The sequence below is a fragment of the Nothobranchius furzeri genome, chromosome 19 (assembly GCF_043380555.1).
Source record: "Nothobranchius furzeri strain GRZ-AD chromosome 19, NfurGRZ-RIMD1, whole genome shotgun sequence".
Lineage (NCBI taxonomy): Eukaryota > Metazoa > Chordata > Actinopteri > Cyprinodontiformes > Nothobranchiidae > Nothobranchius > Nothobranchius furzeri.
The window spans coordinates 9002117-9015492 of record NC_091759.1 but is presented as its reverse complement, the minus strand read 5'-3'; the positions used below and the strand labels follow the sequence as shown (position 1 = coordinate 9015492).

Genomic DNA, 13376 nt, shown 5'->3' with positions numbered 1-13376 from the left:
ACTTTTTCAAAAAATATTAAGTTTGGCCCTCGACTCCGTCCCAGAGTTTCATTTCGGCCCTGTATGAGTTTGAGTTTGACACCCCTGCTCTAAGTGAACCACGCTCGAATGAAGCACTGCAACCCTTTTGGACAGTTACAGATATTGTCAGACATTTAGAAAACTCTTGCAAATGCAGTTGGCAAATGTTAGTTCTTTTATGTTTGTGAGATGATTTAGGCTTCTGTTATTACTCATAATTAACAGTAACAGAGCTGCACTTTGTATTCACGACACCAGCAAAACACCTCCAGCTTCAAAGGCGTTTAATTATTTTTTATTATTTTGTAATAAATATTTTGAGGCAGCAGTTGCCTAAAGGATGAAATATACATGAGTTTTCCATTTTTTGTCGTCACTGATAATTTAAGCTGCAGCTGTGTGAAGTCTTCCAGTTAAAAGGTGAGAGTTCTCCTGCAGAACTTGGCCTCAATTAAACATTTAGCTCATTCACAGAGGGGAGCTATTAGAGTCAGGGTCCAAAGTGTTTCCGGTAGAAGTTTCAAATCAGAACCAATTTGTTGAATTATCAAAAGATGATTGAACCATTTGCTGAAGGGCCCAATGTATCCCTCGTATGTTGGCTTTGAATGTTAAGCAGGTCTTCTCTCACAGTTAATTTAGTATTTACATTTCAGTGCCTTTCGCTCAAAATTCCTGCTTTTTCCTTTTTTTCCTGTCCCATTTCTTTTAATTATAACACAGATCTTTCCTTTTTGTTAATGTGAAAGCTTCTCTCTGTACACCTTTGATGTTTCTTGTCTGATCCTGGCCACCAGTCCTTTGCCCCTGACTGTCACTTTGCTTCTGGGTGTTTCTGGCTTTTGATTACAGTTCGTACTGACCCCAGTACAGCCTGGCCTAGCCTCGCTGCTGCATCTGTCTGCCAGCTGCTACCTGCTGCAGCAGCTAATGAGGGACATTTCCTGCTGTTAGCTGACTCCTTGATTTATTGTTACATTGAGTTCATACCCACGGCTGTATTCCTGTAAGTCAGCAAACACTAAATAATGAAGTTTACTCTACAGCTGATGAACCTCTCCTTTGGTCTTTTTGCAGACTACCATGTTGATGCTAAGCAGCAGTATGAGCCCAGCAGTGATGTTGTTCTGGATGTATAATTATGTGATGTGGAAACGTGTTTTACCTCAGAACAAATAACACGCTCTGTAAATAAACATGCTTGCAGTTCAACATAGCAGAGATTCACAGATGGCTACATGAATCCCCGTGGAACGGGATAAGTCGGGAGGCAGGTCCTTCTGTGGTCCTAAAGTAGGAAACAAAATGAGAAAATTGCTAATATTTTTGAATAAAAAGACTGAATAAACAGAGAACCTTACATGTCAGGGGACTGTTTTGTTTCTGTACGGTGGCGTATTATTGGCCAGAGTTGTGAGATTTGAAACAGAGAATGTGACCAAATTCAGATATTGCATATTTTGGCTGGTTGGTAAATACATCAAAATATTGGGGAAATGTTTTTTTATTATTTTTTTATACATCCATGTATGTATTTTGTATGTATGTCACTTGACAGGGTCGTCAAACTTGAATAAATGACTCAAGAAGCATTTTGCAGATGCCTGAAATGGGCTGTAACAACTGTGTCACCACAAGTTCTTAACTGACCGCTTAGACAGGAAGTGAGCGGCTGTGAAATTGGACGGTCTAGTCTTCAGATTTATTCTCGTATTTACCTCAGCATTTGTTCTGTTGCCTAGCAACTCTGATGTTGCTAAGAAGAAGCTAGTGGAAATGTTGCTTGAAATTTTGCAGAGGTTCTTTTTTCTCATCCTCAAGGATCTACAACAGTTTTACTGTCATACAGCTCGTTTACGATAGTTTTTCTTATGATTCTCGTGAACAATATATAAAAGGCCTGCAAATGACAAAAACCCAACAACACAACCAGCCTTATTTTTTTTTTGTACCACCAGATATTAATATACTTAGATTTATAATTATTTTTCCTCTTTTGCTCGTTCTGCCATTTTTATAATAACATTCCAATCTGACCTGGAATGAATCTTAAAGTTGAACTATTAAGCATACACAAAGCTATCCTTTAATTACGGGGAAAATAAAAATACATTAGTGGGCATTCATATTTGGAGAGCCTTCATCATTTAGCTGTGATGTAATCAGACTTCAAAAGCAGCCTTTGAAGGATGTAGCCTCTGAATTTGGACACTGCCACAATGCCAAGGTTTGAGTTTGTTTGAATCCAATTACAGTTGTCAAAATTTAATGAGGATGAAGTCTAAATCAAGTCCAGAATCAAGTGCAACTGTTCTGACTAAACATTAATGAATAGGGATGTAATAAAATATTGATATGGCAATATACAGTGGTGTGAAAAACTATTTGCCCCCTTCCTGATTTCTTATTCTTTTGCATGTTTGTCACACAAAATGTTTCTGATCATCAAACACATTTAACCGTTAGTCAAAGATAACACAAGTAAACACAAAATGCAGTTTTGAAATGATGGTTTTTATTATTTAGGGAGAGAACAAAATCCAAACCTACATTGCCCTGTGTGAAAAAGTAATTGCCCCCTGAACCTAATAACTGGTGGGGCCTCCCTTAGCAGCAATAACTGCAATCAGGCGTTTGCGATAACTTGCTACGAGTCTTTTACAGCGCTCTGGAGGAATTTTGGCCCACTCATCTTTGCAGAATTGTTGTAATTCAGCTTTATTTGAGGGTTTTCTAGCATGAACCGCCTTTTTAAGGTCATGCCATAGCATCTCAATAGGATTCAGGTCAGAACTTTGACTAGGCCACTCCAAAGTCTTCATTTTGTTGTTCTTCAGCCATTCAGAGGTGGATTTGCTGGTGTGTTTTGGGTCATTGTCCTGCTGCAGCACCCAAGATCGCTTCAGCTTTAGTTGACAAACAGATGGCCGGACATTCTCCTTCAGGATGTTTTGGTAGACAGTAGAATTCATGGTTCCATTTATCACAGCAAGCCTTCCAGTTCCTGAAGCAGCAAAACAACCCCAGACCATCACACTACCACCACCATATTTTACTGTTGGTATGATGTTCTTTGTCTGAAATGCTGTGTTACTTCTACGCCAGATGTAACGGGACATTTGCCTTCCAAAAAGATCAACTTTTGTCTCATCAGTCCACGAGGTGTTTTCCCAAAAGTCTTGGCAATCATTGAGATGTTTCTTAGCAAAATTGAGACGAGCCCTAATGTTCTTTTTGCTTAACAGTGGTTTGAGTCTTGGAAATCTGCCATGCAGGCCATTTTTGCCCAGTCTCTTTCTTATGGTGGAGTCGTGAACACTGACCTTAATTGAGGCAAGTGAGGCCTGCAGTTCTTTAGAAGTTGTCCTGGGGTCTTTTGTGACCTCTCGGATGAGTTGTCTCTGCGCTCTTGGGGTAATTTTGGTCGGCCGACCACTCCTGGTTAGGTTCACCACTGTTCCATGTTGTTGCCATTTGTGGATAATGGATCTCACTGTGGTTCTCTGGAGTCCCAAAGCTTTAGAAATGGCTTAATAACCTTTACCAGACTGATGGATCTAATAACTTTTTTTCTCATTTATTCTTGAATTTCTTTGGATCTTGGCATGATGTCTAGCTTTTGAGGTGCTTTTGGTCTACTTCTCTGTGTCAGGCAGCTCATATTTAAGAGATTTCTCGATTGAAACAGGTGTGGCAGTAATCAGGCTTGGGGGTGGCTACAGAAATTGAACTCAGGTGTGAAACACCACAGTTGGGTTGTTTTTTAACAAGGGGGGCAATTACTTTTTCACACAGAGCAATTTGGATTTTGTTCTCTCCCTAAATAATAAAAACTGCACAAATATAAATTGATATTTAAGTTTAAAAAGGGGGCAGAAATAATAAGATTTTTCTTCTATCTGCTCCCTTTCATTCAAATATATATTGTGTTTTCATGAATATTGTTTGTATCTGTTGTGTTATTTTTTTTTTGAATGAAATAAAGATAATAAAAAAAACAAAAAAAAAACATCATTTCAAAACTGCATTTTTGTGTTTACTTGTGTTATCTTTGACTAATGGTTAAATGTGTTTGATGATCAGAAACATTTTGTGTGACAACATGCAAAAGAATAAATAATCAGGAAGGGCGAAGATAGTTTTTCACACCACTGTATTGTGATATTTTTTCCAGCGATATATTGATATCCAAAAGCTGTGTATCAAATTTTTGGAAGAATTTACATGCAAATATTTGTGTATTTTCTTTTCTTTTGGTACAATTCAAACCCGACTGCTTGTTGGCAGCAGTATGCAATGGGTTTTGTTTCCACCATTGAAATGTAAATCCCTCTGTTATGGTTCAGATGCCTCATGTTAAACATGTTAAATATCAGTTTGAACTGTTTATTGAATTTTCCTATAATGAATTCAGTCTAAATAATCGCTAATATCGTCCGACTGAATGTATCGCAACATATCGTGATATATTGTATCGTCTCCCCTGTATCATGTATCGTATCACCATAATTTCACCAATACACATCCCTATTAATAAATATTTAAATGATGGTACTGCAAACTATCCTAGAAATGTAGACCAACTGTGGCAATGGCAAGAAGATTTAGCTCTGTAGGTTGGACTAACCATGCTCCATTTTAGCCTCAGCAGGTCTACCATTGGCCTGAACCATTTTGTGTCTGGCCAATCACAGCGCTCTACATTAACGCTAGAGCTGTGACAGAGAAAAACAAAGATGGAAATGATGCTCATTTGAAATGGCTTTGGTATCAACTTTGTGCTTTTCTTTGAGACACAAGAAGCTAGAGGTACTTTAGTTATTTATTTTAAAAAAAGGATGTATTTGCTTCTTCAATGGTGCTTTAATTTGACTAATGTTTGTGCATTTTCTTTGTAATCGTTCTATTGTCAGGTTTTCAGAAACCTGAATGGATTGATGGGTTGTTCAGCGAAGGCCATCATTTTGTTTCTCATCTGTCGAACTCACATGTCAGCGTTACCTGTGTCACACGCATTAAAACACAGCTGTCAATCAAAACACGTTTTCATTAAATCCACTGGCTTCAGGTGTCAAACCAGCGGACTGTGACATTGTCACTTCAGCAGATACAAAGAAGATGGACGAGCTCTACCAGAATGGAGTGATACTCATTTGTTCTGTTTTTTTTTCACTTCCTGCAGTTTTTGTTATTCTTCATTTTTAAACATGAGTGAAGATGCACACCAAAATTCACTGTGCAGATTTTTAACCTTTATTTGATGAAATGCATAATTTAGTTAATCTATTCCTAGTTCAGTTTTCCAGGCTCTAGCTGCAGGCTTCATATGTCTTACTCTTATTTTCGGATTCAGTGTTACTCATTAGAAAAGCGTTATGAATTTAGTGATATTGTCTGATTAAATCTCTCATACAGTGTTACAATTGGTCTAGAATAATTTGTCACGTTTTATATCGCAATTTCAATGCTTCTTGATAGTTTCTTGCATATTTATTGACTCTAAATTCTTAAATTAGAACATTTCTGATTAAATAGTACTATAAATAAAGTTAAACAAATAACAAAAGGCAAAATTTTTAGTATTACACATTCGGGCTGCATGGTGGCGCAGTTGTTAACACTGTTGCCTCGCAGCACGAAGGTTGCAGGTTCGAAACTCGGCTGCGGCTTTTCTGCGTGGAGTTGCGTGTTCTCCCCATGCATGCGTGGGTTTCCTCCGGGTTCTCCGGTTTCCCCCACAGATCACAACATGCCCTACAGGTTATAAATTGTAAGTCACTTTGGAAAAAAGCGTCTGCCAAATAAATAAACATAAACATAAGAAGTCTTATCTTAAGTTTAGTTTATTGTGAAATGGGCAGACTCCGGTTGATTCGCTGGAGTTTTTGACAATTAAAATTCACGCAGGGACATGTGTCGCCGCTGGCGTCCGTATCTGACGCCGCGGTGACATGGACATTTCACCTCAAACCTCTAGCGATTTAACCTTCCCCTCACCCCCATCCTAACCTTAACTCAGCAATTTTCAATTAAGCTTTGCATGCACAAGCTGGTTAAGGTTGGAATGGGGGTGAGGGGAAGGTTAATGGATAACAAATCGGTCAAATGTCCGTGTCGCCATGGGCATCGGATACGGACGCCAGCGGTGACGTGTCCCTGCGCATCCTCTCCCGACGCACTGGAGGCACCCTGGTCGTCATATTTTGACGCTTGGTCACACACGTCGTTTTTCGACGCTTAGGGTGTGAGAATGTGTTGGATGGTAACAGAGGTCATTGGTTACTTTGATCAGAGCTGTTTCTGTGCTGTGGTGAGAGCTGAACACAGATTGAAAGACCTCAAAGAGCTGATTGGAATCAAGATGTTGGGTTAATTAAATAGCTACTGAACGCTCCAGGATTTTGGCTACAAGTGAGAGGTTGGAAATGGGGCAGCTGTTTTCAGGATTGCCGTGGTCCAGTTTTTTGGTATTGGTTTGAAGGCAGTAAGTTTGGAAGCCGATAGGACACAGAAGAAGAGTTCACAGGAAGTGTCACCATAATGCTGTACTACATTTCTTTAACTTAATCAATAATGGCTGACCTAAGCTTTGCATCAGATTCATTAATGACTGCTACTAATTTAAGATCTTACCATTTGATCTCCTTGCGCTTTAAGCCGTAGTGGCTGTGCTCCTTCAATAAAACGAGTCGCTGCTCCTCCATATCAAAAGGGGCAAGTCAAGGTGGTGGTCATCTGGTAAGAATTTGGTCTTCTAGATGTATCCCATGGTAGAGTTTCAGTAGATGACCTCAGAATCTCTCTTGAGGCAGCGGTTGTGAGGTAGAAGGGCTGGGTTTGTCTACTTAAGTTGTTGCCTCCCCAACCTTGTCCTAGATAACCAGAAGATGGATGGACAGATTGACTATTATACCCTTATTCCAGGTAATTTTCCATTACAATTGAGAAATGACTATTGGGATGGGTCTCCATAATTCAAAAGTGGTGCAACGTGATATTTACTGTATATGAGATGTAGAAGTTTGTAAAGTTTTCTCAGATATTGATGAGTGAAGCAGGAAGAGGCATTTTTAAGTGAATTTTAAACACAATCACATCTCAGCGTGACACATTGTCTGGCCCGTGACTACACTAAGCCACCAACATGTAAACATGGAACACACACAACCGTATCAACACACATTAGACATGTCTGCTTTCGAGCTCAGCTGACACGTGTACTCATTCTTTTTAATTAATTAATAGCTAAGAGGTTGTGTCAAGCTTGGCGCTGATGTCCTTTGTAAATCTAACAGGCGACTTTGACCTCAAATGCCCAAACACACACACTTACATGCATACACACACAAACACGAGGGTTCTGTTTCCTTATGCTAATTATGCAGATGGAGAGAAAGTATGTGGCTAACTATCAACACTTTAATTTGAATTCTCCCTTTCACCCACCGTGTTTCACTAACAGTTCTATTCACAGTGATTTGTTCCGCTTCGGGCAATGACTCGTAATAAAAACTGTTTGGATGTCAAACAAGTGTACAGCGCATGTGCACACACACACACACACACACACACACACACACACACACACACACTCACACTCACACTCACACACACACACACACACACACACACGCACACGCACACACACACACACACACACTCTTACACTCCTTCCTCATCTCCACTTTCACCTTTTTCTCTTGGCTGCAGAAAGTGTTGAATTATGACGTGTCAGTGTTTAAGTGCTCCAGTATAAAATGAGCTCAGAGAAACCATAAGATGCAGAACGAGGTAGGGAAACCACACTCTGCTGTAGCCATTCCGATCATTTACTACCCAGTAATATCGTCATATGACACACACCTTTAGCAGATCTTTAAGAGGAATATATTATTTTTCATTATGTACACATTAAATAATCAGTTTTGACATGTGGTTGCTCACTTGCATGGTATTTCCGTTTCCCCGGTGGGTGCGATTCCACCTCGGAGCACTAAAATGTTTGCAGAAACTGTTGCTTTTGGTTTAGTTTTTTATTTATCTATTACCACGTCGACTTGGACGTCATTCACTGCTGAACACCTCACTGAAGAACTGTGTTGACTCAAGCAAACGTTACAAATTGCTTCTCAACAGTTACTCAGAGGGGAAAACATGTAAGTGCTAATAATCTGGGTTTGGTCATGGCTTACTGGACAAGGAAACCATGAACAATGTTCTTATTTTAAAGAGTCATTATTTTGACCTTAATAATTTACTTTTGGCTGCAATTCATTGGTGTTCTGGTACTTTTCCTTAAGCAGATAGTGTTCACCCAGACTCAAAAGGTCATTTGTAAAATCTTCCATGTTTTTGAGTCTTGATTTGTCATCAAGACTGGACTTTATTTGTTTTTTTTTTCCTTAACTTGGAACTAGTTTCTTAGGGTTTTTTAAATGGAAGAGTGTCGATTACCAGAGTGGACAGAACAGCTCATATTACAAAGGACCAAAAGGGCTACTGTAATGTATCCTATATGCCCCAGAAATGTAGTTTCTGAGCTTTTGTGCACTTTTCACTGATGTCTTGACTGGCTCAGGATTTATGGTAATGGGACGTGCGTGTCAAGGCATTTCAGTCTTGGGAATAAGAGGGTTAAAGAAGATTGGGCGCGGTACTAAACTTAATACATGAAAATCCAATTAACCAGACATAATTCAGAGGATAACATTTCAGGAAAAATAATTTGTTTCATGCTTTTTAAAGAAAATTTAACATTTTACCAAAATGAAATAATCAGGATAAGTTTACGAGCTCTTCATACCCTCTTCATTACCAGAACTAGATGGCTCTACCAATGAAGAGCTCAAGGAACTCTCCTCCCTCATAAATGCTAAGCCTGACCTGATTCTTTTTTATTTATTTATTTTTTAGTTTAGTTTATTTAAAACAAAGAAAACATACATAATTAAAAAAAAAACACAAACAGAAAAAATACATATCATCATCCCTTTTTTTTCTTCTTCTCTGTCTGAAAAGGAGTAGGCTGAAGTCGAAACTTGTCCCTACCCTTTTATACAAGTAATTTTTACTTGTTTACTAAATGTAACACAAAACCTACATTAAAACAAACAAAAAGGTACAAGTAACCAAAAACCACCAAACCATATGGAAAAAAACAAAAAAGAAAAAAAAACATCTTTTTACAATTGATGCTCACTTACTTAGTTTTAGCTTACTTTTCCTTAGAATAAAGGACAACCACATAAATCATCTATTTTCCACTATATACTTGCTCAGAATATGTTTTTTATAATTCATTTTCAACACATTTCTATTTGTACTTACTTTGATTTCTTCTAAATTATTCCATAATTTAACCCCTATTATTGTGATACACATCTGTTTTTATGTTGTTCTAAACTTATGTATCTTTAAGTTTAGTGTCCCTCTCAGGTTATATCCTTCTTCTCTCTCTGTGAACAGTTTGTGTATTTTATCAGGCATTAATTTATTTCTTACTTTTTACATTATTTGTGCTGTTTTGTATTTAACCAAGTCCTGGAACTTCATTTCTTTAAACATACTCTGTGGCATCCGTTTGTATCTCATCAACTATTATTTTTTCCTTCAATTTAGATCCTATGCTTACAGAATATTTGTTGAATTCATCCACTGCTTCATTCATGTTTGTAATATTATTTTTTCTCTCTATAAAATGTTGTGGATAGCTATTATTCCCTGTCTCTTTCCTAATTACACCATTTAATACTTTCCAGATGCCTTTTATGTTGTTTCTACTGTGCTCTAACTTTTTAATAAAATATTCACGTTTAAAGCTTCTCACTATATTTATGAGTTTGTTTTTATATCTTTTGTACTTTTGTTCTGCTTCTGTAGTTCTGTTTTTTATGAATTCTCGGTAAAGTGTTTTTTTTTATTGCATGCATTTTGTAGTCCTTTTGTCATCCACGGTTTTTCTTTATACTTATTCCTCAGAATATTTTTGATTACTGGACAGTTTCTGTCAAATTGACTTTTTAGTATATTTAAAAAGGTATCATATGCTTGGTCTACTTCATTTTTTTCATAAACAATATTCCAATCTTGTTCTAATAGATCATTTTTAAGACTATTTAACCTCTTTTCTGGTTTCATTCTTTTATACATATAGTTAGTTTCTTCTGTTTCATTTTTATAATGACAGTCATAAGAAGCAAAAACCGGTAGATGGTCACTCGTATCGCTTATTAATAACCCACTTTCCACCTTTTCTTCCGTTATATTAGTGAATATATTATCTATTAAAGTAGTGCAGTGTAATGTTATTCTAGTCGGTCTGGTTATCAATGGAAATAAAACTATACTGTATATCAATAAATTCCTCAGTACTTTTGTTTTTATTTGGATTTTGCAAGTCTATATTGAAATCTCCACATATAAACACTCCCTTCTGGTACAAATTTGTAAACATCTCCATTTTATTCTTAAATGTTTCAATCTTAGAGCCTGATGTTCTATATATACAGCTTACTAATATGTTCTTCTTTTTTCATGCTTATTTCTACAGTTACACATTCCATCACTCCCTCAATAGTAGTCGTCATCATTTCTGCTTTTTTGTAATTAAGATTTTTGTCAATATAAAGTGCCACCCCTCCTCCTTTTTTTCTTATTCTGTCTTGGTGGATAAAGTCATATCCATACAATTCAAAATTTCCTTCCTTTTTATGTGTTATCCATGTCTCTGATATGGCAATGACAGTAAATGGTTTCTTGATTTGTGCTATATATTCCTTGATGGTGTCAAAATTTGCATATAAGCTTCTGCTATTGAAATGAGCCATTGTCAAACTATTTTCTGACTTTGTCTTCATATTGAATTGTTCTTCATTGTAATAATTACATTCATGTATTTCATTATTAAAGAAATTGTAATCAGGATCAATATTGCTGTCGAAATCCCCAAACCTTTCTTTACAGCCTATATTTGTGTCAATATGTAGTTCATTTGTCATCCTGTCAATTGTAACTAACTGAACCCCCCGATGAATTTGAACAGCGCTCATTTGGTAGTTTCAAAAATTTCTCAGAAAATTTGTTAAAAGCTTTGCTTTCCTCAGTGAGAAGCAGAGCCCCACTCAGTAGCCGCCACTTTCGGATGTATCTAGAGACATCGTGAAGCCTTGGTTGGTTGTTGTGGGCATGAGGAACCCTTCTCAATTAATTTTCCTTGAATTGGAGAGAACAGGAACCGGCAGCCCGATAAACTTTACTGCTGCATTTAGACTGTTTTACACATTTAATCTGTTAGCTCACCCTCACTGAGCTTAAGGTCAAACTGAAGCAACACACTCTTCCTGTGTGACTGGAACACGTCAGAACAAAGAAAAACATGTGGATGTATCTGAGTCATGGTTTGTTTTGCTGAGCACATTGTTGATTTGTGCATACCCATTTGGACCGTGGACTCAGGACCAGACTCTCCGTTTCCCAGAATAACGCTATAACTCTTGCATCGTTGGCCTGAACTCCTACCCACACATGTTCATACGGCAGTTTTTCAGCCTGTTTGGTTTTAAATTGGAAAATTTACATTTCGTTTGAACATAAATTTTGTTTGCTGGTTGCAAATTAAGCATCAGTGATCATTTTATGAGCTTCCCAGAGATAATTTAGCATGATTTTATTACTAATATATTTAATGGTGCCACTTTGTATCCCACTCAGTTCTGTATGCAAGTCCTAGATGATCAAGTGGAACATTTCTTGCTGTCATCACCCTAAACAAAAATAATCATTTCTAAATGCTCAGTTGGCTCCCATATAAACACATCACGTCACAAACAATAGCGTTGAAAACTGTTCATTTCTAAAAGACGAGACCTGCATCTCCTACAGTAATTGTGAAATATAAAAGATTGTTTTTTTTTAATATATTTCTTATCATTTCTTGCCTAATATGGATGTTTTTAGATAGAATTGTGCACTAGTGGTTTGTCCCTCCTCACCCTCGGCTGTAAATTTCTGCTTATTAGAATAACCCACAGATACATCTGATCAGCTGGGGCCCTACGAGGCACATCACTGCTTTTTCATGCTTGAAAAATACCAACTTAATTCTTCGTGTGTAAAAATACAAAGGCAGATGAAATGAAAGTGTTTAACTGTGAGGCTGATTGTGATTCTCTTTGTAATAATTTGTCTGGTTAATAAAATGTGAGACTTTTAGACAGGTTTATTTTCATTTGGAATAATGATGCTGTTACCACTGACCTTATGACAGTGGCTACAGGGAATCTTATTCTGAAGCTGAATAAAGAAATTCAGGCTCAGAAAAAGAAAATTTCCACATTCGGTTGCTTGTGCAACGCAGGGTAACCAGTCATATTTCTATAACAACAAATATGGCATGGTTTCTCCGAGAATGAGCTCTTGAAAATCAGAAATCTCTTTTTCCCCTCTTCTGTAAATATGTACTAAGGGATTTATTGTCATTTTTCAAATACCACAATTTGGTTCCATGAGCTCTTTAAACAAAGAATAAACCTTTGCTAAAAGAATATCGATTTATTTTTGTCATTGGATGTTATTTGTTCAAAATGATATAGAAAATATTACTGGTACTATTGTGGAAATTCAACACAATAGTCGTTTATTTTTATCTATTCTAGCCAAAGTTATTAAAGGCTACTGTGGACCAAAGAGCCATCTGTGGCTCCAGAGCCGTAGGTTGCAAACCCCGATCAAAAAAAAATAAAAAAGGTTCACTAGCTCCAGTCCTTGAGAAGTATTTAGCAAAATTTTGCCTTTTCCAACAAATATTCTACAAATGTTCATGTGAAATTTGAACATAAACATTTGTACAATTCTGCAAATTCCCTCTGGAATTACAACAGGACTTTTTACATGCTAAAGCAGGAGACTTAGCTAGGTGAAGACTAGCTCTGCTGCAGAATTTAGCTGCGATAAACAATAGAATTGAATGTTGTTGTTTATGTTGTTTATGTGCTTAGCAGACGCTTTTACCCAAAGCGACTTACAATTTTTTTTTCATTAGCATGGCTTTAATAGTCTATAAAATGGTTATTTTGAAGATGCATTTTGTAAAAAGAACGTCCTGTGGTCACATTTGGGTATAAAAACGAGTCCCGTTGCCGGTCAGCAGGTGACGAGCGAAGACGGGTCATACACAGTAAGCTAAAGCATTGAGTTGTTGTTTGAAAAACTAGCTTGAGGTATTGAGCTAACCGTTAGCATTGTTAGCCTCATTAGCCTCTATCCTTCTTTACCCAAATTAGAGTAAAACAAAAAGTTGTTGTTGCTTTTTAGGGTTACAGAAAGTAACTTGTGGGTCGCTCCTTTTACTGGATAAC

General features: G+C 37.2%; 1 protein-coding gene across 3 annotated transcripts in view; it reads left to right on the top strand.

Annotated features, from left to right (window-relative positions):
- The window catches only part of samd12 (sterile alpha motif domain containing 12), a 269149-nt gene that overhangs the window by 201164 nt on the left and 54609 nt on the right, over nucleotides 1–13376 (top strand). For 2 of the 3 annotated variants that reach the window (XM_054745053.2, XM_070547609.1), the window contains exon 5: nucleotides 1099–1682. The exons of the other annotated variant lie outside the window; for it this stretch is intronic. In XM_054745053.2, the coding sequence (XP_054601028.1) occupies nucleotides 1099–1160 (62 nt within the window). In that variant the 3' untranslated portion in view covers nucleotides 1161–1682. Of the gene's footprint in view, nucleotides 1–1098; nucleotides 1683–13376 lie in introns of those variants that run through there. 3 annotated transcript variants of the gene reach the window in all.